At 35.7% G+C, this 22,308-nt stretch overlaps 4 protein-coding genes across 7 annotated transcripts; 2 read left to right on the top strand and 2 right to left on the bottom strand.

Annotated features, from left to right (window-relative positions):
- Window positions 1–207: 207 nt before the first annotated feature.
- On the bottom strand, window positions 208–8,003 carry rpap2 (RNA polymerase II associated protein 2). Of its 2 annotated transcripts, none has more exons than XM_016277133.1 (12): window positions 7,886–8,003; window positions 7,763–7,808; window positions 7,543–7,657; window positions 7,344–7,442; window positions 7,169–7,234; window positions 6,975–7,063; window positions 6,382–6,417; window positions 5,293–6,241; window positions 4,624–4,715; window positions 3,972–4,052; window positions 2,983–3,051; window positions 208–396 (listed from the first exon to the last, which is right to left on the bottom strand). In XM_016277133.1, exons 1-12 carry the CDS (start codon window positions 7,929–7,931, stop codon window positions 243–245), a joined length of 1,842 nt encoding a protein of 613 aa, XP_016132619.1. In that variant the 5' UTR covers window positions 7,932–8,003; the 3' UTR covers window positions 208–242. The 2 variants fall into 2 exon arrangements, with proteins under 2 accessions (XP_016132619.1, XP_016132618.1); XM_016277132.1 differs by lacking the exon at window positions 208–396 and adding an exon at window positions 2,306–2,889.
- glmna (glomulin, FKBP associated protein a) lies at window positions 7,979–14,645 on the top strand. 3 transcript variants are annotated; one of them, XM_016277135.1, is made up of 19 exons: window positions 7,979–8,053; window positions 8,470–8,545; window positions 8,620–8,745; window positions 8,823–8,936; window positions 9,042–9,150; window positions 9,880–10,129; window positions 10,250–10,349; window positions 10,964–11,145; window positions 11,243–11,296; window positions 11,375–11,405; window positions 11,521–11,610; window positions 11,693–11,734; window positions 11,828–11,901; window positions 12,707–12,791; window positions 12,864–12,973; window positions 13,073–13,136; window positions 13,445–13,580; window positions 13,718–13,794; window positions 13,877–14,644. In XM_016277135.1, exons 2-19 carry the CDS (start codon window positions 8,507–8,509, stop codon window positions 13,970–13,972), a joined length of 1,779 nt encoding a protein of 592 aa, XP_016132621.1. In that variant the 5' UTR covers window positions 7,979–8,053; window positions 8,470–8,506; the 3' UTR covers window positions 13,973–14,644. The 3 variants fall into 3 exon arrangements, with proteins under 3 accessions (XP_016132621.1, XP_016132622.1, XP_016132623.1); XM_016277136.1 differs by having other exon boundaries at window positions 7,986–8,057; window positions 13,877–14,645; XM_016277137.1 differs by lacking the exon at window positions 7,979–8,053 and adding an exon at window positions 8,118–8,271 and having other exon boundaries at window positions 13,877–14,645.
- An 877-nt stretch (window positions 14,646–15,522) lies between these two features.
- On the bottom strand, window positions 15,523–19,077 carry cdc7 (cell division cycle 7 homolog (S. cerevisiae)). Its single transcript, XM_016277164.1, has 8 exons — window positions 19,068–19,077; window positions 18,875–18,961; window positions 18,611–18,746; window positions 18,388–18,481; window positions 18,184–18,356; window positions 17,447–17,529; window positions 16,095–16,244; window positions 15,523–15,975 (listed from the first exon to the last, which is right to left on the bottom strand). The coding sequence occupies exons 1-8, from the start codon at window positions 19,075–19,077 to the stop codon at window positions 15,641–15,643; spliced, it is 1,068 nt and encodes a 355-aa protein (XP_016132650.1). The 3' UTR covers window positions 15,523–15,640.
- A 101-nt stretch (window positions 19,078–19,178) lies between these two features.
- tceanc2 (transcription elongation factor A (SII) N-terminal and central domain containing 2) lies at window positions 19,179–22,266 on the top strand. The gene is made up of 4 exons (XM_016277174.1): window positions 19,179–19,411; window positions 19,498–19,639; window positions 19,891–20,087; window positions 21,981–22,266. The coding sequence occupies exons 1-4, from the start codon at window positions 19,313–19,315 to the stop codon at window positions 22,173–22,175; spliced, it is 633 nt and encodes a 210-aa protein (XP_016132660.1). The 5' UTR covers window positions 19,179–19,312; the 3' UTR covers window positions 22,176–22,266.
- Window positions 22,267–22,308: the final 42 nt, after the last annotated feature.

Below are 22,308 nucleotides of genomic sequence, written 5' to 3'. Positions count from 1 at the left end.
ACGTCATCAAGAGCATTACTTTGCATTTAACATACTGGAATTTTTCAGAGTGAAGAATCCTTCAAAACTTCTGTTTAAGAGTAAATAAGGTTTTTCCTCCCAAGCATATAAACAATGGATAGTTACAAACTACTAGATATCATTAATTACTTAAATAAAATATTGAGTATTTAAAAAGGAAATGATGCACAGAATCATTGTTTCAGGTAGGCTTTTAATATAAACTAAATGTGTGTGGTAAATTATGTTTGTGGAGTAACACAGGGTTTGAAGAGCAGCACGAGATTGTGTAGATCTTTGTCCTCCAGTTTCAGCTCGCTCATGAGAGAGGAGATGTACTCCAATGAAGATGGACTTGCCAATGACTCTCTTAGCAATGGTGACACTTCTGTTAATCTGAACAAATAAAACCGCTTTAGCACCACAGGCATGTAAACTGATATGATTCAAAACAAAGGTTAGAGAGAATAGAGAGCACTTTGAAATGGTCACAGACATAATATTTAACTTCAATACTATTAAGTACACACCTGTTAATTAAATGATCTGTTTAGGTATTGAAAATAATGATTCAATGTAAAGTTAAACACAAACACCTGCATTTATGCTACTTTAAGAAGTCATCCATCCATAGTTCTTTCTCGAAGAGAAAAAAGGGTTATTGCAGCAGCTCGGATTCAACCTGTTCTACAGTTTCTGGTGCTTTATCTATTATTGAACTGCTCTCAACAAAAGCCCAAAGGCCAGTGGCACACCTGACATAAGGCACAGAGAGGTGTGCCTCCAAATTATTCATGAAGGGAAAATAACAGGCCCATTGCTGATAAACAGATTGAAAGCCTCAAATGGTCTCTGAAACTAAATGTAGATGAGCAGCCAAAAACAGTTAGAAATACACTGAGATCAGTGAACAGTTATTTCCAATATATAATGTTATTAAAGGTATTTTCAAGCACATCATTCCAAACATGTCCTTTCAAAACTAACACTTTAGATTTAGTAACACTATTCACTATTTTCCAAGATAATTATTTATAGCAAGAAAGGTAGTCGTTGTAGTAGTTATGTTTAGATATGATGTAGGGATAAGGGATCTAGAAGAAGGTCATGCAGAATGAGGCATTAATATGTGCTCTAAAAGTACTAATAAACAGTCAATATGCTAGCAATATGCATGCTAATAAGCAACTAGTTAATAATGAATAGTGATCCCTAATTTAAAGTTGCCAAACAAAGTTATAACACATACTTTTGGGGGTTCTCAGAACATCACAATTTTTACCCTGCTGATGCACATTTGTTCTCATGGGATCTAATAACCAAACAAAGCTTTTCTTTGATGAACTGGTGAAATTCTCCAGCCAGTCAATAATAAATCAGAGCCATGTCTTTAGGCAGATCTTTAAATGAGGAGTGGTTTAATTGGGGTTGTGTGTTGGCTCTTCAGGTGGAATGTTTCCCATGCTGTTACTGCAGCATCACGGATCCACAGCAATCAGGCCGTGATAAGATATGGGCTTCTGTTGACACAGCCAGGGAGCAGCACGGAACTCTCCTCAGAGTTAGTGGCTCTGTCAAGCATTCATAAACCTGAGGGAAGTCATACACGCCACCTGGCACTATACAAACATGATTGTGTAGCCTTTTCTACCACACACACATTATACGCACTTTAAAACAATGTAATTTCCTTAAACAGAACTGCAAGATGACATTCTGAAACGGTCTCGAGTCAATGACAAATAAGAGTGTTACCAGTAAATCAAAGGAAGAATCTAGTTTGAAATGTGCAAAAATTTAATTATCATTAACATTTTCCTACCATATATACACATGTGAGTGTACACACCTTAATAATTTGATTTAAATAAATATATCTATATATATATATATACACTTTCTTCAATTTTAAATATAGTTTTAAAAGTTTTTATTAACAAATATCATTAATCATTATATTTGGGGAGTCACAGCTTATTACATTTTACAACCTGGGCTAAACTTGCCTCGCCATAAAAAGATCAAATTATGATATTTTAGAGACTTGCTGACCTTGACACATAGTCATGAGGGTCTACAGGGGTGCTTTTTATGATATTTTTTTTCAAAGAGTTTTATTTTTTTCTGCATGTAGGTAGCGCTACATGACTGATTTTTTTAATTAATAGAGCCAGAAAATCTCTCTCTATATGTGTGTGTATACATACATACATACATATAGAGAGAGAGAGAGAGAGAGAGAGGAGAAAGAGAGAAAGAGAGGAGAAAGAGAGAGAGAGTGAAGAGATAGATAGATAGATAGATCTCTCACTGTAAAAAAAAAACCTCCACAATCAATCCTCAAAATAAGTACAAATCTTTATCAAGTAGACAAATATTAACTTGGAGCACAAAGAAATGCACACAAATCATACACGCACTCGCACAGACATAAATCACTTGTGTCTTATAGCTTTGCATAGTGTGTTCCTGAAGAGAAAACAATGCTCCCTGATTTCCTCAGTGCTGTTCCCACATACTCTTGTTAAAGCCAGGCCCTCCAGCTGTTGATCTGTCTACCACATACTTTCACTGTCAGAGCACAGCAGGCCACCGAGGTGCCATAAAGCCCCAAACAACAGTCATCCTCAGATAAACCCACAGCATTATCTGCAGTTGTAATATTCTGAGTCTTTATACAAGCACATGTTAGCTTAGTTGGGCCAGCCCGGCTAGCCTCTCATGGCTAATACCAACACATGTGGCACTTTCCCATGCATGAGAAAATGGACAAAAGCCATGCAGTAGTAGATAATTAGCTTAAGCAATCTAAAGATCTGTTCGACATCTAAAAGATACATTTGTTGTGACTCGACTCTGGTTGGAAGTAATCTGGACACCCATTTAGTTCTGAGGGACAATATACCATCTATCAACAACCTAGAAACTTCAGAAAATGCTTGAATCCAGTTTCAATGTATTGAATATTAATTTGATACTTACACTGACAGAAGAACCACAGCAATGAAAGTCCATTCTGGCCTTTTGTGAATGATATTAGTGTTTGTAAACCTAAAACAAATGACAATTCATAGCACCATTAACAAAAATGCACTTAAATTTTAATGTGCATTGATGTCAGTCATAAAGACTTGTACATGCATATGATACGGGGAAATGAGTGCAATATTAAAGTCAAACTGCTTTATTTGGTGTAATGTTTTTGAAGTTTGGATTTAGTAGCTCTCAACAGGAGAGACAGAATTCCTGGAAGCAGGTTCAACCCAAAGGTGAAGTGCCCCTTCAGAGGCATGGTAAATCACTTCATAGTGTGACACACTACTTCCTGTTGACAGCACTTCTATGGCAAATCATAATTTATAGGCCGTGAAACTCAAAACTTCATGGTTTAGGCCAAAAAGGTCAAACGAGTGTCTGATAGGCAGACATAAACACTGATTTTACCCTGTCATCCACTATTATTGAAAGGTTTAGGGTTGGTAAGATTTTATTAATGCTTCAGAAAGAAGCAATTATTTGATCAAAAATACAGTAAAAACTGAAATATTAGAAGCTAAAATAACTGTTTTTTTTTTTATTTGAATGCTTTTAAAAATGTAATTACTTCATTGATGACAATTCTGAATTTTCAGCAGCATTCAATGTCACATGATACTTCAGAAATCATTCTAATATGCTGATTCGGTGTTAAAACATTTCTTAAATTCATTGATGTTGAAAATAGTTGTGCTGCTTATAACTTTTTGGAAATCATTTTTTTTTTGGATTCTTTGATGAATAAAAATGTCAGCATTTATTTGAAATAGAAATCTTTTGAAGCATTATAAATGTCTTTACTGACACTTTTGATTATTTTTAGGTATCCTTACACAATAAAATTATGAAAGTAATTAATACTTTTGAACAGTAGTGTACATGTATTACCTTGTCTAAAATTCTTAACTCTTCGTCCAGTGTGCAATGTGACTTACCTGAATGTCCTGACCAAATTATTTATGTCATTTATTACATCACTCATCGTTAGACGCAGGGGTCCCACAGCATCTCTCAAGCTTTGAAAAGACACAAAGAGGGGACTTTTAAATGAGATGTTTATTAACTGATATGTACATAAAAAAATAAATAAAATAAAAACAAATAATTAAAAAACACACTTAACCCTTCTGCTGCTATTGAAGTGGGATATGGTTAATGTTAGGGACAGGTTTGGTGGTATGGTTAGGTTTAGCTTAGTGTGGGTCAAGGTAGAGGTAGGATCAACAGTGTAATTACAGATTAATTACATATGTAACTACTGGGATGTATTTTTAAATATAGGTACAATGTAAGAATGTGTGTACACAATAAGTGCATTGTATCAAATATTAATTTAAATGTAACTACATAGTACAAAGATACTTGAAATATAGTTGGTTCTAAGGAGGTTACGATTTGCAAGAAGACTATGAGTACTAGGTACTTTGATTTTCTTTCCAGCACATCTTAGAACAGTAACACAGGGCACCCTTTATACAGATTTCAAGCATGTCAAATGCATAAGATAACATTATTATAGTGCGAGCAAAACATTGTTAATTGTGTCTGAAATGACAAACACTGATCCAACCATTGCTGAACACTGACCTCTGGCTGAGCTTCTCCACAGCAATGCGTTTCTGAATCAGATGCTGTGCATGAGAATCAACCAAGGGCAGAGGAGGGTCCTTCCCACTGTCCTGCAGGACCATGAAAAAAAAAAAGTGTCAATCAAGAATGTAACATGCAGAAATCAATGAGAGATGCTGCCAGTTATTGTTAGGAACCTCAGTCTAACAAGCTTAAATTGAGCACCCACAACACAGGACAGTCCAAGTAACTGCAGGTTCAGACTTCAATATGCACATACTTGTATGTTAAAGCTACACTTTCCCAACCAAAAAGAAAATTTAAAAATGTAAGTCAAGTCACATTTTCTTTAAAAAATTAAGTCATTAAAGTCATAAAGTTCGAAACATATTTGTGGCTGTCAAAACATTAGCAGCTCAGGTTCATAGTAGGGTTATTAAAACTAAAACCATTAAAACAAAGTAAATGTTAACTGAAATAAAATGTAAAATATTATAATAGTATATAAATAATACTAAAACAACAATTCACACATCCACTAAAAAAACCACTGTGAAACCATTTGGTAAAAATCACCGCAAAAAATATCTCAAGTTCGTTTTTTAGAAAAAAAATAATATTATCAATACAAGTGTAAGTCTTTAAGTGCAACTTTAAGGTGAGACAGGCAAATCATTCAGTTCCCACCTGTGTGTCTTGAGTATTTTTGATGGCATCTGTCTTGACCTCTTCAGGTAGAACATACGTTCCTTTATAAAACTCTCTCACTCTCAGCTCCAGCAACTCTGCCTCCTTCTGCAGTGTTTCAAAATCAGGAACTGAAGCACTGGGTCTGGAAGAACTTCCACTGTTCTGTCTCAAGCTCACTTCCACCTCAGCCTCATCCAGGTCATCTTCATCCAGTTCCTCCACTTCCTGTGCAGAAACCTCTGTTCCAGAGGCATAATCAGGCCCATAAAGAAACTTCATGGTTTCCTCAGTTCTCCACTCCATAAAAGTTTGTCCTAGATGCTCTAGCAGGCACAAACTGATGGTTGTAGGAGTTGTTTTAGCTTTGTTATGGTCCTTCAACAAGCCTTTGAGGCCTGCAGCTCCTCTCTTACTCATGCTCACCTGAGTGATGTTCAGACCACTAGTGGAAGCGTTGGAGTTTCCAATCTCAGACTGTGAAGGAAGGTTAGTTTCCTGTTGGGTTGCAGTGTCCTTCAGACTACACTGATTCAAAAGCTCCAGAGTTCCTTCAACATCAGATCCAGCAGATGTGGTTTTATTTGGTATAGACAGATAGGCAGTTGGGTCCGTCTGTGGTTGAGGAGTTTTTGAAGATCCACTTTCATCATTATTTTCTCCATCGAGTGTTTGTGTTGGTTCAGGATGTGCATATCTCTTATTTTCAGCACTCAACCTGTCCTCACTCACTCCGTCCCTCTTTGGCAGTTTTCCCCAGTGTACCCTCGCGTGTTTATGCTGTCTGGACACCACACTGGAGACAAAGTCTTGTTCAATGTCACTGTTGTCGCTCTGGTTGAAGGGAGGGGAGTCCTTGTGAGATTCAGGAACGTCTGGGACAGGATTCTCAATGTCAGCTTCTGTCACAGGACTGTCTACCAACTTTATTTCCTGTCCAGAGCTGCCTCTGTAGACAGATGAAAATACATTGTGAGTCAGTTCATACAAATATAATCTACTAATTTCTTTAGAATGTTATGTCACTGCAAAAGATCTTCTACTAAACCATGAGATTTCTCGAAGACAAACAAAACAGCTTGTACATACCCCTCTCCTTCGTTCATCAGCTTAACTTCAGGAGGCCTTTTATAAAAAAGAATGTAATTTTAGAAATAAAACGCTAAACATTGTTTCATGAAATAAAAAATATGACAAAAATGCTAAAAATCTTATTGCTGAATCCACTACTGCTCAAAAATGTGGTGTCTAAGTTACTCTTTTTATTTTTATTTTAAAGAAATTAATACATTTATTCTGTAAGGACATATTAAATTAATAATAAAGACATGTGTAATGTTATAAAAGGTTTATATTTCAAACAAAGGTTATTCAGGTTGTACATAATAATAACAAATTATTCTTGAGTACCAAATCAGCATATTAATACAATATTTCTGTTTTTACTGTACTTTTGATCAAAATAAATGCAGTCTTGGTCAGTATAAGAGACTTCTTTCAAAAACAAAAAAAACTTTCAGAATCCAAACTTTTGAACAGTAGAAGAAACGTAATACAATTAGTTATTATATAAAATAGATATGCGATTAATAATAAATATTTTTATTAATAAATTACACGTTCACCTAATTATAATTAAGTTTAAGTAACACAGTTAAGTAATTGATTGAAAGATACACTACCTCTCCTCCTTTCTAAGCCAAAGTGGTGTTTTTGATAGCTGGAGCTCAAAACATTTGGAGGCTTTGTAGCAGAAATTACTGCAAAAACACTGAAAAATTAAACAAACAAAAGAAAATGATGAACTTGTCTGCTTAATCTACTATTATTAGTTATTAAAATAGAAATGAAAACAAAGCAAGGAATAAAATCATACCTTGCGCTCTGTAATATCATAGACTCTGTTAGTTTTGGTGGATATTTTAAACTGTTGAGTGGGTATCTGAAATGTAATAAACTCTTATGAGACAGTCAGAAACATAACTGATAATGCAAATTAAAAACGAGGCAAAGAAGTGATGTTTACTGTGTAATCCCTAAAAGGTTCTTACGTTAGTTAGTTTATTCGGACACGTAGGATATCCACACAGTTTAGCAATGCACCTTTCTTCCACTGTGTCTTTGTAGTTGGCAGGAGTGATGTGCCATGCCTATAGATAACAGTACATTCTCTTTGAAGCACAACAAACAACCATTTCAATCTCCAGCTGAACTGTATAGAGGCCAATTACAGTACGTTATGTGACTTACACAGTCGATGAGGAACTCCTCTGTCACACTGTCCTCCAGCAGCCGCTCAACTACCTGCAGGGCTTTGCGCTCCAAATCTAGCTTCTGTCTGAGCGCCACTTTAATAGCTTCCCTCCTGCAAACATTACACTCCATGTAACCTGTATCACTTTAATAACGATATCAACTTATCATATAAAGTGTTACTCAAAAACAGTCCAACTAAAGTAAACAAACATACTTTCTCGCCTCATCCGCTGCTGAAATCACCTGGGTTCCTTTGGCCCCTAAAATTCAGGACAAATATTCGGTTTATATATAAAATATAAAAACAAAAACTTCGAGGAAAAATTCCATATACTACCTTTCTTCTTTGATTTCGAGGCTCGAATCTTTCCTGTCGCCTCCATGCTTGTTTTCTCACAACAAAACTCCTTCCGCTTACGTCACAGCACTACGGCAAGCAGCCAGCGACACGCTTCATTCTGCTGCAGTTTCTAAACATGCGGAGCTACATATTGAAAGTATAGCTGTAAGTGAGCGCGCTTTTGCAATTTGTATCTTGTTAAGTAGACGTATATCTCATTAACAAAATAAATCAGCAGCCATGCCTATACAAAGCTACGCGAAAGCATAATCTTATTGTAGAGCTTATTTTGAACACGCCAGTCGTATAGAGATTTTAGCTATCTTGCTAATGACTGCAATAACTGATTTTACATCAGTACAGACTCTGTGAGGAAGACTGAGGTGTATTTATGAATCTTTTTTATTATATGGATATTTTCTCTAATATGTGTGTCTGCTGTGTTTGTTAATGATAGCTGGACAGTGTGTGACAGTGAGCTGCTCTTTATAAAGATATCATGATTGATCATAACGTCAGTGCACTCTTGTCTTCGCACCTCATTATTCTGTTGTTATCAATTATATAATTTCTTTATACAGAAAGCCTTGATAACAGAAGACGTTTTTGGCCACCAAGATGGCTCTAGAACTGCTCTGTGATGTGGTCCAGAGATGTGTAAGTGTAGCTATGTTCTACTGTACATTTACAATGTGTCAGCTACGCACAGTCACCTATGTATTTTTCTTTAGCAAGCAATCAAGGATGAAGGCTTCTCACCGGAAGACTATGATTTATTCTTCACTGCAGGAAGAACCTGTATAGAGCAAGGCAACAGTGCTCAGGTTCTCAGCATCCTAGTTGATGAGAAGAACAAGGTGAGTTGAACAGTGTGCTTTGTGACTCATGTATGAAGAGGCCAAATTCAGGAAGATTTATCCTTGTTTCATTCAAGAGCATAGTGAGATGCATGGGCTGGAATCTGCTGGGGCCACTAGTACAGATCCTCTTGAAGAAGGAAGACGGAAACCTTCCACACTGCCATGCCATCCTGTCACATCTGCTGGAGGTTATTTGTGATTTGTTTTTAAACTGTGATCATGAGATATTTGGTTATGACCAGCATGCAGTTTCCATACTGCTTTAATTTATTCAGTGATGTTTTGTGAAACAGGTTTGCAATCCTAAAGAGCTGCTGGTGGGTTTATTGGAGCAGGTGGAAGAGGCTGATACTGGCTCCATCGCTGAGACAGTTACTCTTCTCCTCAAGCCTTTACAAACAGGTTTATCATCTCTTTGTCACTGAATCTTTAACACTGAAAGTTAATACATTGCTTTTTTTTTTAAACAAATGTTTTGTGTTGATGTTTCTATTGTTGGTGTTTTAAGGAAAAATAATTTTGGTGTGCTGCTGAAAGCCTAAACATTTCAGCTACTAAAACCATCTCTGAGATTTAATTTTGATATCTAATATTCTTGATATTAGAGATTTAGATTTGATCCTTTTAACATTTTTAATCTACACTACTGCTAAAAATTGTGGGGTTGTATTTTTTATATTTTTGAAAGAAGTGTCTTATGCTCAAAAAGGCTGCATTTATTTTGATTAAGTAAAAAAAGATTATACAATTATAGAGTTAAAACAGAAAAATTAGTAGTTAAGTATTGTGAGATATTATTATCACAATTTAAAATAAATGTTTTCTATTTTAATATGTTTGAAAATGTAATTTAGTCCCATCATTTAGAAAAACCCTTACTGACCCCAAACATTAGAGGTAGTGTAGATAAACTCTCTAGATTTCACTAACTGACTACTCATTTGTTTGTCCAACTAGTCGACCATCCTGTCCATCCATACTAACTCTTCCATGTTACTTTTATATATATATATATATATAATTATTTTATTTTTATTTTTATTTTTTTAATGTTGATGTTTGAATACTTATTGAAAGGATCCTAAACTAAATGACTCCTCTTTCCCCCCCATTGTCTCCTGACCTTCTCAGTGCTGCTGCGGCTGGGCATGAAGAAGGCCTCGTCTGTGGGCATGGCTCTCTCCACACTTCTTAGCCAGGTGGCCAGATTGCCGGTGCCTGTCACCAAAGAGCAGGAGGAGGATGATGTTTTTGGTCTGTGTCACTGCTGCACTGATCTTCTACAATTTGTCAATCCCTTTGTTGAGGAGATCAAGGAGGTTGTCAAGGATAACAACAGAATATCCAAGGACAATGAGCTCAGAGTGGAACTACTCAAGTTGTAGGTGCCCAATTTGTTGTTTAGAATTATGTAGATTGATTTTTAAAAAAATTTTATTATGCAATATAGGATACAATTATAATATTGGCCATTTATTTCTTAATCATATTTTTTATCCAGCTGTATGAAGAGTTTAAGTAAGCCTCTACTGGAGGTGGAGTTGAAAGATCCAGACACACTTCTGAAATCCCCTCTGAGAGACTTTGCTACAGAGATACTGGTATAATACTGCATGCATGTTCTTAACTATTACATTCCTTTATTGCATTATTTATTGCACTTACACTACTGCTAAAATGTTTGGGATTTATTCAGCAAGGATACATTAAATTGTTTAAAAAAAGACTTTATAAATATACTGTTCACTTTTAATGCATCAAAGTATCCTGAAAAAATGTTTCCACAAAACTGTTAAGCAGCACAACTGTTTTCAACATTGATAATAATAAGATTTTTTTTTTTCAGCTGTAAATTAGCATATTGATTGATTTCTGAAGGATCATGTGACACTGAAGACTGGAGTCTTCAGCTTTGCCATCACAGGAATAAATTACAATTAAAAAAAATTTAAATAGAAGAAGTTATTTTAAATTGTCATAATATTTCACAATATTTCATAATATTGTATTTCTGCCACATAAATTCTTCATTCTAAAACACTTCTTTCAAAATCATTTAAAAATCATACCGAAACCAAACTTTTGAGCAATAGTGTAAGTTGCACTAATAAAATTGCATCAAGTAACAAAATGAAATTTAGAGGCATCTGCCAATGTATTTCAATATTACTGCCTTGATGTACATTTTCCTAATTTATCTGCATTATGTCTACAGATCATTTTGTCAAGTATTGGGGAGTCACTTCCTGATTTGTTAAGTCGTAATGTACTGAAGAGAAGGGAGGTCCCAGGTTTTCTTGAAGAGGAGGTAAGATACCCGAAGGAGTCATTGGCCTGCTTGTCCCACCTGCTTTTTGTGGATCATATAGCTGTGGACATCTTTCCAGCTGTTCTCAGGTGAAGAGTGAAGCTGTTCACCATGTTGATTTACATTTGTATTAAGAATGAACACAGCAAATGTTTTTGCTGACATTTTGTTTACATGTTTTTTCAGTCCGATTTTTGTTCTGCAATGCAACATGGAATATATTGAGCTGCTGTTAAGCAGGTAATTGTGGAGTTATTACAATAAATCTGATATTAAAATGAGAGTCATCTGACAAACAAATTTTATCTGCATTCATAGAACTGAAGAATCCCGTCTGCAGAAAGGACTGGTATGAGTGTTCTTTACAACAACAAACCATACCACGTCGTATTTACGTTTTATACAGAGATTGATAGCAATAATTTATGTGTGGTAGTAATATTCCTTTAATTCTGTCATCATAGGAATTGTATGAAAAAAGTCTTATCAGAGTGGAAGATAACAGTCTACCAGTAGATCTTTTGGAGCTGAAGACATTTTTCAGTGTTCCACAGGTAAAATGTTAAAACTTATGGCATTTTAACAATAGTTTTGTGCGTCTTTTAGGTGTTCTAAGATATTCTGTTTTCTCTCTAGAATTTGGTTAAAGTTATGACGCTGTGTCCAGACCAGACTTTGGTAAGCGAGACCTTTTTTGTGGAGGTAACTTGTAGTAGAATGGGGTTTGTTATCATTGTTGATTTTGATTTGTCTTTGCCCACATCACCACAGAGAACTAAAGGCCTGAAAGTGTTTCAGCTGAGCATTGACAAATTCAACACAGAGGCCAAATACAAGTTTTTCAAGTAAGCCTTTATTCTAACATTTAAACATGAACACTTCTCATTATTTGGTCCGACACAAAACATTGGTAATAAACATGGTTAATAAAAACATACACGAAAAAATTTAAATTACTGTGCTCAACTTCAGTGTTGGGTGCTTAGATCATAAAAACATACAGAGACTGCCTATGATATGTTAAAAAGCCAATTGTAACTGTATTTTTCATCATTTTGAATTTATGCTTCACAATGTGAATGTATAACTTGCAGAGTAGGACAGCTAATTAATACAATTTATAAGAATTGCTATTTAAAATAATGAACAACAAATCTGATGATTGATAACTCATGTCTGCGCTCTGTGAAGTGAAAACACGTCAGCCACTTTACAGTTGTGAATAATGCAATTTTGAAATGAAGCATATGAAATAGGACACAGATTGAGCTGTTTTGGGGAAATTGCCCAACCCAAGTTACCGTAAATATGAGAATGTTTATATTAAGTGATTCAAACAGTTGCATAAAGTTTATTGTGGCCTGCCATGTGTTTGATTTGTTTTCCTCACTCTGTAATTTTGCAGGTGTATGTTTGTCTGTAAATGTTAGAAAATCTCACTTTTATTTCCATTTTGTATAAAGGCTTATCCTGGCACATTCATTCTTGTAAATAATGGATTAAAAGGAATAATTTCTCTAAAATTTCTCATGTAGGTAGTAAATCCTAATGGTAGTTTTTAACGACAAATAAGAGTTTGCGCTGGCACAGGCTGTTAGTAAATCTGGCCATTAGTAAAAGATTCAGTAAATGATATTCTTCCATTTTCAGGGGCATGTTGAAAACAAGTCACCATGCAGGGGTGGAGGGATATATAATCAAGAACATCAAGAATCAGATTGACTTTTCACTCAAGGTAAGATAAGTCATGATATCATGTCATCAACATTACCCCCATTGATTGTTTTGATCTTGCATTTTTTTTTAGCCATGTAATGGTAATGATTGGTTCCTGGGTAAACATCTGCTGCCACTGCTGCGGCTAGTGCTGTGCCTTCCACATGGACCAGAAACAGACCTGCTGCAGAACTTAGACAGGTGAGACAAACCTTTAAACAAACCTGAGTCTTTCTGCAACTGCGGTTGGGTCAATGACAGTCCATTTGTCTTGATAAAACTGCTATCAATATCAAATAGGATCATGGAATCACTGAACCTCCTGAGATACATGCTCATCCGAGATAAAGAATGGGAGAATGAGGTAAGCTCATTCCATCCTTTAATGACTATGCAGTACATCAGTAGTTCAACCAAAGTCCTGGGAGCCACTAGGGGGCATTAGCACACTTTCAGTCTATTTTAAAATAATTTAAAATAAAACAACTACACAGATTAATATTAAGAAGAAAAGGATATGAATCCAAGATCATATTTATGGTACTATTATTGGGTAAAAATTGCTGACCAGTGTTATTTTAGTATAGTAGAGATACTGTTATAGTTTTTATTAATATTTTTAATGATTTTTTTTGCACATCATATTTTTTTTATGTTTTCCTATCTGTTTAGACCGGAATCTGGACAGAGCTTTATAAAATTGAGGACAACTATCTGAAGCCACTGAGGACCGGTCTGAACATGTCCAAAGCACATTATGAGGCGGAACTGAAGAGCGCGAAAGAAAATAAGAAGATCAGTTCAAAAGGTGCAATACACTCTCGTTCATAACATTGAGCTCTCTGAAAGTAACCAGAGAATGTATTTAACATTTATGCTGTGTGAATGTAGTCTGTCACATACATTTTCTGTAGTCAGGCTGTTGACCCTTTTTTTGTTCAACAGACTCTAAAGCATCAGTCTGCACAGTAACTGTTGACAATGAGAAGCTGCCCAACATGACACCAGAAATGCAGATTCAGGTATATTATTTTGTGTATTAATCCACGTTAGTGCTGTTATACAGTGGACACAGTTAACAATGTTTGCATGCCACTTCTGCAGGTTCTGCAGTCAGCCGTCTTCACATTTGATCTGATAGAGGGCGTCTTGGCAAGAATTGAGGAGATAATCGAGACTAAAGAAAGACCCCTGTCGTGATGTGACAGACTGTATGACCCCTTCAACATCTTTCCTTTCGGTTAACATAGTCACTCTTCTTGAAGCAGATTCTTTTAAAGTCCCTAAAACCAATCACAGGGATAGATAGCCATCGGCTCTAGGGTGGGGAACAAAGCATGGGCTTTTTATTTTTTGGTTTATTTAGCGGTATTTTCTCTCTGTCCACTCTGGCTCCAGTTGCGCATCACTATACAGTAACATATTAGTGTAGTATATAGACAGTGACAAAACACAAAAATCATATTTGTAACTTTTTTTTGGGATAGATTTTCAAGGTTTGACCACTGAACTATGATTGTGCAAATTTGTACGTCAAGATACTAATGTAGAAAAGTCATGTTAGGTCACCTAAAAATGTATATGACAGTACAATATGTTGTTGGATTATTATTATTTCCAGGCTTGAAATGTTCAGCTTTGTGTATGTCAGTCACAAAAAACAAAAACTGTGAACTATGCAAAAGTATTGCACAGGTTAAGTTTGGAGTGGGAAATTACCTAGAGCTTTAAGATGCTGTTTGTATCTGCATTTTTGCATCTTTCTTGTCTGTGAAATCACTGCTCTTTTGTGAGGGAAATATTTAGCAATGTTGTTCTCTTCTGATTTTGCTTTGAGTAAATACCATTGTTTCCAGATGCAGTTTTTCTTTTCTCATACAGGGTCTCAGTCACTAACCATGTGTAATGCACATATATTTAAAGTGAAATCAGACTGTGTGAGAGTGATAATGATTCATCAAAAGCTTGAATTTATTCTGAATTGTAATGATTTTTTAAATGCAAAATGTATTCTATATATACTAAATAATTAGTAACAATCAAAACCATGTGTGTCACAATATCACATTTGGTTGGCCTTATAAACATAAAATATTGACTTATTGCTCCTCAGGCACACATTCAGTAATCAAAATAATGTGAAAACCTGGGAAATAGGCAATAGTTTTTGTTAAGGTGTTTTACCACCATTTGCCTTCAATACGGCTCCCAAGCTTCTTAGAACAGATTCATGCAACTTTGGAATAGTCAGACCATCTGCCAATAGCTCCAAAGATGTAGGAGCAAATCGCCTTCTCATTTTCTCCAAAACTGTCCACAGTGGTTTGATAACATTTAAGTCATATTTTCTGGCCACAGCAGATGTGGAAGTTCATCTTTGTAATCCTAATGTCTAGTTTTTATGATTGCCCTTTTCTTTTAGTTAAGAGAAGTTGCAGCTCTTTCATGGATGTTGGTTTTGTGAAGTTCTCTGCCACAGCTGGTACTATAGTACCACTGCTGAACAACTTATACTACATTGATTTACAAACTAGTAAGTACAGACAACATAAAAGAAGATAATTGCAATACTGCAGCTGTCACAAATTATATTAACTCCTATAATATATAAACAAAACAGTCTGGTGGTTTTCAACAGGGTTCATAAATTTAATTTCATCCAAATATGTGTCAGAACCTTACATTCAAGAAATACTCTAATATGAACTTTAAACAATAAGTTTGAACTTTTTATTCTCAAAAGTGAATCTTAAGAAACCCAAAAAATAAGATTAATAAATAAAACATCGCTGTACAGCATGTAGTTAGAAAACAGATGCATAAATGTAACTTTATAGAACAATACAAAATTAGAAGATGGCGCAAAAACTAATTAGTCATATCTTTGAAAAGTGGATGCTGCAGTGCCACAGAAGCAGTTATCCTCGATGCTGGGTTTAAATCTAAGAGTTTATCCAGGAGATCATACACATCATCAGGCACTTTATCCCAGCCCATCTCCTGCAGCTCTGCACTGCTTTTGAGAGAGCTCTTATGCTTCTTAACAGGACTCCCTGCATCCTGTTTTCCTTCTGCTGGGTTATGTGAGGCTTGAAACTCAGCAGGAAGTAAGCCATCATCCCATGATCGCAAACCTCTTAGAGTCTCACAGAGGATCTTCAGGTCCAATCGAGGAAGCTCACGACTGCACACTATAGATTTACCTGCAATCAGACATACAAAATAATATTCAATCAACTGAGGTACAAGAAATAAGATGAGAATCGATGTACAACATGATCCAGAGACATCTGTACTCTTGAGCCTGTAGACAATGACTTACCGAACGTCTTAGCAGCCTCAATCGTCTCTCTAGATCCTCGGATGGTCATGATCTGAGTAAGAGCGATCAGATCATCACTGGCTTTGAAGAATGGATACCTCCCACTCAGCAGTGACAGCAAAATGACACCTGCTGACCACATGTCAATAGCTGCAGAGAGATGTTGCTTCATTAGTCAGAATTTATTATTGTTATCTGTGAAAAGAATATATATGCTTTGAAACATAAGCTAGACAGAATTGAACTGATTATGAAATGTACATCACACTGAAAGTGCAGCCACAGTTACTGTTGCTTGGTGACATTTTAGGTGAAATCTAGTCATTTCAAAAGTAAACCACACAAGTGAAAATGTTGTGTTCTCCATGCAGATTTGACTTTTGTTCAAGTTGGTCATGTGAATTTGCTGTTTTTGACCAACCATTCAATGATCTGAGTAAGAGCGATCAGATCATCACTGGCTTTGAAGAATGGATACCTCCCACTCAGCAGTGACAGCAAAATGACACCTGCTGACCACATGTCAATAGCTGCAGAGAGATGTTGCTTCATTAGTCAGAATTTATTATTGTTATCTGTGAAAAGAATATATATGCTTTGAAACATAAGCTAGACAGAATTGACCTGAATATGAAATGGACATCACACTGAAAGTGCAGCCACAGTTACTGTTGCTTGGTGACATTTTAGGTGAAATCTAGTCATTTCAAAAGTAAACCACACAAGTGAAAATGTTGTGTTCTCCATGCAGATTTGACTTTTGTTCAAGTTGGTCATGTGAATTTGCTGCTTTGACCAACCATTCTGTTACTTGGTTTGAAACGTTACTTCTGCAAGAACGATGCTTAATGCATCACTACACTATTTATACTGAACAATGCCCATGAAATCAAAGTTGATATCTACTTAATATCTCTGTATTACAACCATGAAATATGTTGTCCAATCCTCAAATGATGACGTGCACAGAATATCAAACAGAGATTTCTTGATTTGTGTCCAATTTTGACTTGTGTTTGAGTTGAGTTTGACTTGATTCAGTTCTGATTCACTTGGGTATAGTGATGTTGACTCAGTAATCACTCTGACAGATTCAGTATGTGATTTTTTAAAAGATTCGTTCAAAGAAATTGACTCATAAAACTCATTTGGTTGTCAATCAGACTACACTAGCCATGAAGATAGCGTTTGCTTTCTTGTACATTTATGTTGGAAGTCTACGTCAAGTGGCATTGTACTTTTCCAAGTAGAAAGTTGGAAAATATACAAGTTGAATGGAACACACCATTGGGGATAAATCACAACCCAAATAACAATATGAAACAAATAAAAATGTCTTTTGGTAGTTTTACCTGTTCCCTGGTTAGGGCACTTAGTCAGGACCTCAGGAGCCCTAAAGCCTGGGGTACCAGCCCTCGGAGCCACCTGCTGTTTCCTAGGAAAAGCAAAGCTTTCTTCACTCATTATTAAATTAATGCTGTAAAGCCTGACATATGAAAGAATATTCAGAATTTTTTTTAAAAATGGCAGTTTATTGAATTACTAGACAAAATCTAAAAAAATAATGTTCGCATTTTTTATTGTGGGGGGCAAAACATAATGCAATGCAAGACAATGATGAATGAGAGATGTACAAATAAGTGTACCTAAAAAATGTTGCCATGATTTTTCTAAAAAATGAGGATAATCCACAATGTTTAGATAATCAAGTAAACTTAAATTACTTCAGTCCAATAAGTGTGGATCTTGAAATACTACTATAAAATACAATATAACTACTATATATACACAATATAAAAGTTATGCCTACATTTACTTAAAAAACAAAAATCAGTAAAGATCGCACAGCTAAAAGACCTAAAAGTGTACCCAGCTAAAAGGGTACCACATCCTGAAGGTTTTTACAATTATACTAAAATAACTTTTACTTGCTAAAAATGTATAAAATATTATGTAGTAGATTGTGTAGAACAGCAAATATTCCTGCATAGTTTTGATCATTTCTAGGCCTTAGAAATTTGCATATTAATTAAGATTAAAAATAGGCTTTATAAAAATAAAAATCTTTAACTTGATTAAGAGCATGTACCTGGACAAGCAGATGTTGCAGATGCGGTCAGTCATGTAGCAGTTGCAGGTGAGACTCGGGCTGACGGCAGGGGGTTTGGGTTTTTGACTCTCAATGGGGGATTTTTGTCTCTGATTCAGTGTTGTTCTCACTGGTACTGAACGGTGTTTTGAAGAAACAATCTTGCGTGGAATTTGGGTAAAAGCACATACTGTGGACACTTACCACAAAGGTTTGATGCTCCATGTATGGCATGACAATGACCACGTAATGCTCTTTCCTGAAGCAGTATGTGACTCCCATCACATTTTCTTTCCCTCTGTGGAGGGAAATATAATTGACAAATCCTCTACTGTAACTCTGAAACCCAAGACTGTTCCTCACAAGGTATCTATGCCAGAATACATGAAAATAAATGGTAATAGGTCAAAATATTTTCACCACTCACCCAGCAACAGTCAGGCACTGGAGTTCAGCGGCTATACGCACAGGGTGACTGGTAGGGATCAGGTGTTTCAATGCAAACATCCTTCTCGACCCATCTGTCATCTGTGCCTCTGCCAAATACACTGAGCTGAAAGTACCTGTAAATGACAATAAAGGATCTTAAAGGTTTGTCAATCAGCAGAAGGAAAACAAAAAACGTGATTTCAGTGGATTCAAAGATATCCCATTATACAGTATTTAAGCAGCAAGAAATATAATGGCAAACCTTCTCCAATTTTATCTATTATACGAAAAATTTGAGACAGCTGCGGCAGAACTTCATACAGGTATGCAATGTCTGTCTCAACATCCCCTAAACAAAAGAGAATCAGGTAGGTTTAATTATTTTTATAAACAGTTATAAAGTTATCTACAAATGTCACAAAACAAGCATTCATTCCCTTGAGAAAAGGAAGTACCCTTCAGCATACCTAAAAGAAAGTACTCAGTGAAATAACACACTGTAAAAGAATATACTTAAATGCAAACTGAATGTAATTTTTTCAGACAACTAACTGCATGTTATTCAATTGCTATTGTTTTTTTTGTTTTTTTTATTGCTGCCGTACAGTTCCATTCACAGATGTACAATGCAGTAAGTGAAAAAATGTACTGTAGCTGGAGCTGGTGTAAGTAAACTATCGTTCATATCAGGTTTTTAATCATGGATAAATTTGTAGTTCGGTTACCAAAGGCAGATAGGGAGAAACAGGAACCAAAACAAGAGAGGAATTACAAGCAAGCAACCTTAGAGTCTCTGCGGGTAAGTCATTGGTTGTTTTACCCTGGCCATCATTTTTTTTTTACCAGGTGTGGTTTTATTTATGTAGTCATCTGTATTTGTTCCAGAGAGTGGTTGTGATTGAAGACATTGAAAGGTACAGGTCTATCCTTGAACTGCCTGGCCAGCCTAAAGAAAATATGATAGAAGCCTTGAAGGAGCTGGATAAGAAAATGCCTTCCAGAGAAGTGCTGAAGACTACCAGAATCGGTAAGAGTTTATTGTTCTTTTTTTCTTGATGTTCTTGTTATATCCCTCTTTTTATTTCTTAGTCTCATAGATATTGAGACATTTGAAACATAGATATTAGTCAATTGCTAACATCTGCCACTGAATTATAGACCTAAGGTGTGGTATCCCCAAAAATCATTCCCCTATCAAAATTAAAATGAAGAAAAAAAGTCACATTCTAACAAATACTATTTACAATTCATCCCACTTTGTCATTGTTTTTAATACAGGACACACAGTTAACAACCTACGCAAACACTCAGAAGATCCTGAAATCAAGTCACTAGCGGGGGAGGTGTATAAACACTGGAGGACCTTCATTGAGGAACATGCAAATAAACCTACTATAGAAGTTCGCTGTGACAAACAGACAGAAAGTTTGAGGAGCAATGCAAAGAAACTGCTATCTGAAGCCACAGGGCTGAAGGTACTGATCCTAACTGGTCATTACAATTTCTTAACGACCTATGCTTTCAATAGTTTATTGCTATATAAAGAATGAGTTGAATACCTCTGCTCCCAACCACTAAAATTTAATAACTGTGATGTACCTTCTAATTGCAATCCAAAAAAGTGATGTTCTTCTGCAGTATTTTTGTATTGTTTTCCAGTTCATTTACTAGAAACGGAAAATGACATGCAATGCAAAATCTTTTTTCTGAGTAATTGATAAAAATGAAGTGAGTTTATAATGAAAACAAGAACAAATATGTCAACTGCCAACTATTGCTTAATTGAAAATCTGAAATTGTATTACCTCAAATTAAGGCCTTTCAAACATTTTAAGTTGATTTTTCTGAGCCAATTGGCAGATATTTGTTTTTATATCAAGATAGTTTTAATCATAAATTTACTTCATTTTGATAAAATTCTCATAAAACTTACTGTTCTATGTGATTTAGCTTATCATGCAAATGAATCTTGATTTTAGAGTTTTAGACATTTGCACTTCAAAACAAGACAAAAATACTAAGGAGGAACATCACATTTGAGCAGTGTGATCAGTAGCTGTTATTTCTATATTCTAGTGGTTGGGAGCAGAGCTTTTCAAACCTTAAAGGGTTAGTTCACCCGAATATGAAAATTAGCCCATAAATTACTCGCCCTCAAGTCATCCTAGGTGTATATGACTTTCTTCTTTCAGATGAATCCAGTCAGAGTTAAATTATTATATCTTTGATATTTCAAGCTGTTTAATGCCACTCAGCGGGTGTTGCATGCATCACTCCAAAAGAAGTTAAATAAAAAGCGCCCATCCATAAAAAGTGTCTCACACGGCTCCGGGGGGTGAACAAAGGCCTCCTGTAGCGAATCAATGCGTTTTTGTAAGAAAAATATCCATATTCAAAACGTAATAATCACTTTAATGTAGCTTGCACCAACAGTTGTACACGGAAGCAGCTCCGGGTGGATGACGTATGAGGTCAGCTTTGCACATGCACCGCTCAGAAGTGGAAGCGCAGTGAAGAGATCAAAACAAAACAACGGTCACTTATTAGAAGTACAAAACAAGGATTTGTAAAGAAGAATGTTGGAGGATTTCGATATAAGCCAAGAGGAGACTGGTTTTCCTTTGCTAAAGTAAGGAAACTTTGCTTCTTTGCTCCTGTTAACAAACGTTGGTTTTCACGAGACTCACCGGCGCATGCGCAATGCCGACCTCATACGTCATCAGCCTGGAGCTGCTTCCGTGTACAACTGTTGGTGCAAGCTACATTAAAGTGATTATTACGTTTTGAATATGGATATTTTTCTTACAAAACCACATCGATTCGCTACAGGAGGCCTTTGTTCACCCCCCGTAGCCGTGTGAGACACTTTTTTTTTTAATGGATGGGTGCTTTTTATTAAACTTCTTTTGGACTGATGCATGCATCACCTGCTGAGTGGCATTAAACAGCTTTAAAGATCAAAGACAATTTTTTATATAAATCCGACTGGATTTGTCTGAAAGAAGAAAGTCATATACACCTAGAATGACTTGAGGGTGAGTAATTAGTGGGCTAATTTTCATTTTTGGGTGAACTAACCCTTTTTAGCTATTTCTTTTTGTAAAATTAATTAAAAAGTCATTGAGATCTGAAGCGAGTTTTATTTTTATACTTCAGAGTTTTGCTTATACAAATCATTGTGCACTTCCTAGACAAATACATTTAGAGAACATATTGACCTATTGTGTTCGCTTTAAATTATTCCCTTAGAAAGTCTTAAATGCACCTTTAGAAATGCTTCAGGAACCCCATATTAAATATTATCATGACACAGTTGTACTTTAAATTCTTATTGTACATAGATAATAAATATTTTCCTGATGTTCCAGGTGGAGCATGGACTGGTGGAGAACATAGAGAGAGAAGTGTTTCACCAAAGCTCTCGACTTATTAGTGGAGCATACAGAAGGACTGTGAGGGCTCTTGTCTTTGCACTGAAAAATAGGCCTGACTTGAGAGCGCAGGTCAAGGATGGCAAACTACCAGTTAATAAATTTGTAAGCAGTCACAAAAAGAAACTGTGAAGAATTGAAAAATTCAAATATGGGACCTCAAGAAAACTTTTTTAAATTTTTTTTTACTATTTTTAACTTTCAGTTTTGTTCTTAAATACAACATTTGACTTTTATTTACATTGCATTTGTCAGAATGTTCTTT

Source organism: Sinocyclocheilus grahami, unplaced genomic scaffold (assembly GCF_001515645.1).
Source record: "Sinocyclocheilus grahami isolate Dianchi unplaced genomic scaffold, SAMN03320097.WGS_v1.1 scaffold109.1, whole genome shotgun sequence".
Classification (NCBI taxonomy): Eukaryota; Metazoa; Chordata; class Actinopteri; order Cypriniformes; family Cyprinidae; genus Sinocyclocheilus; species Sinocyclocheilus grahami.
This window is presented reverse-complemented; position numbering and strand designations above follow the sequence as displayed.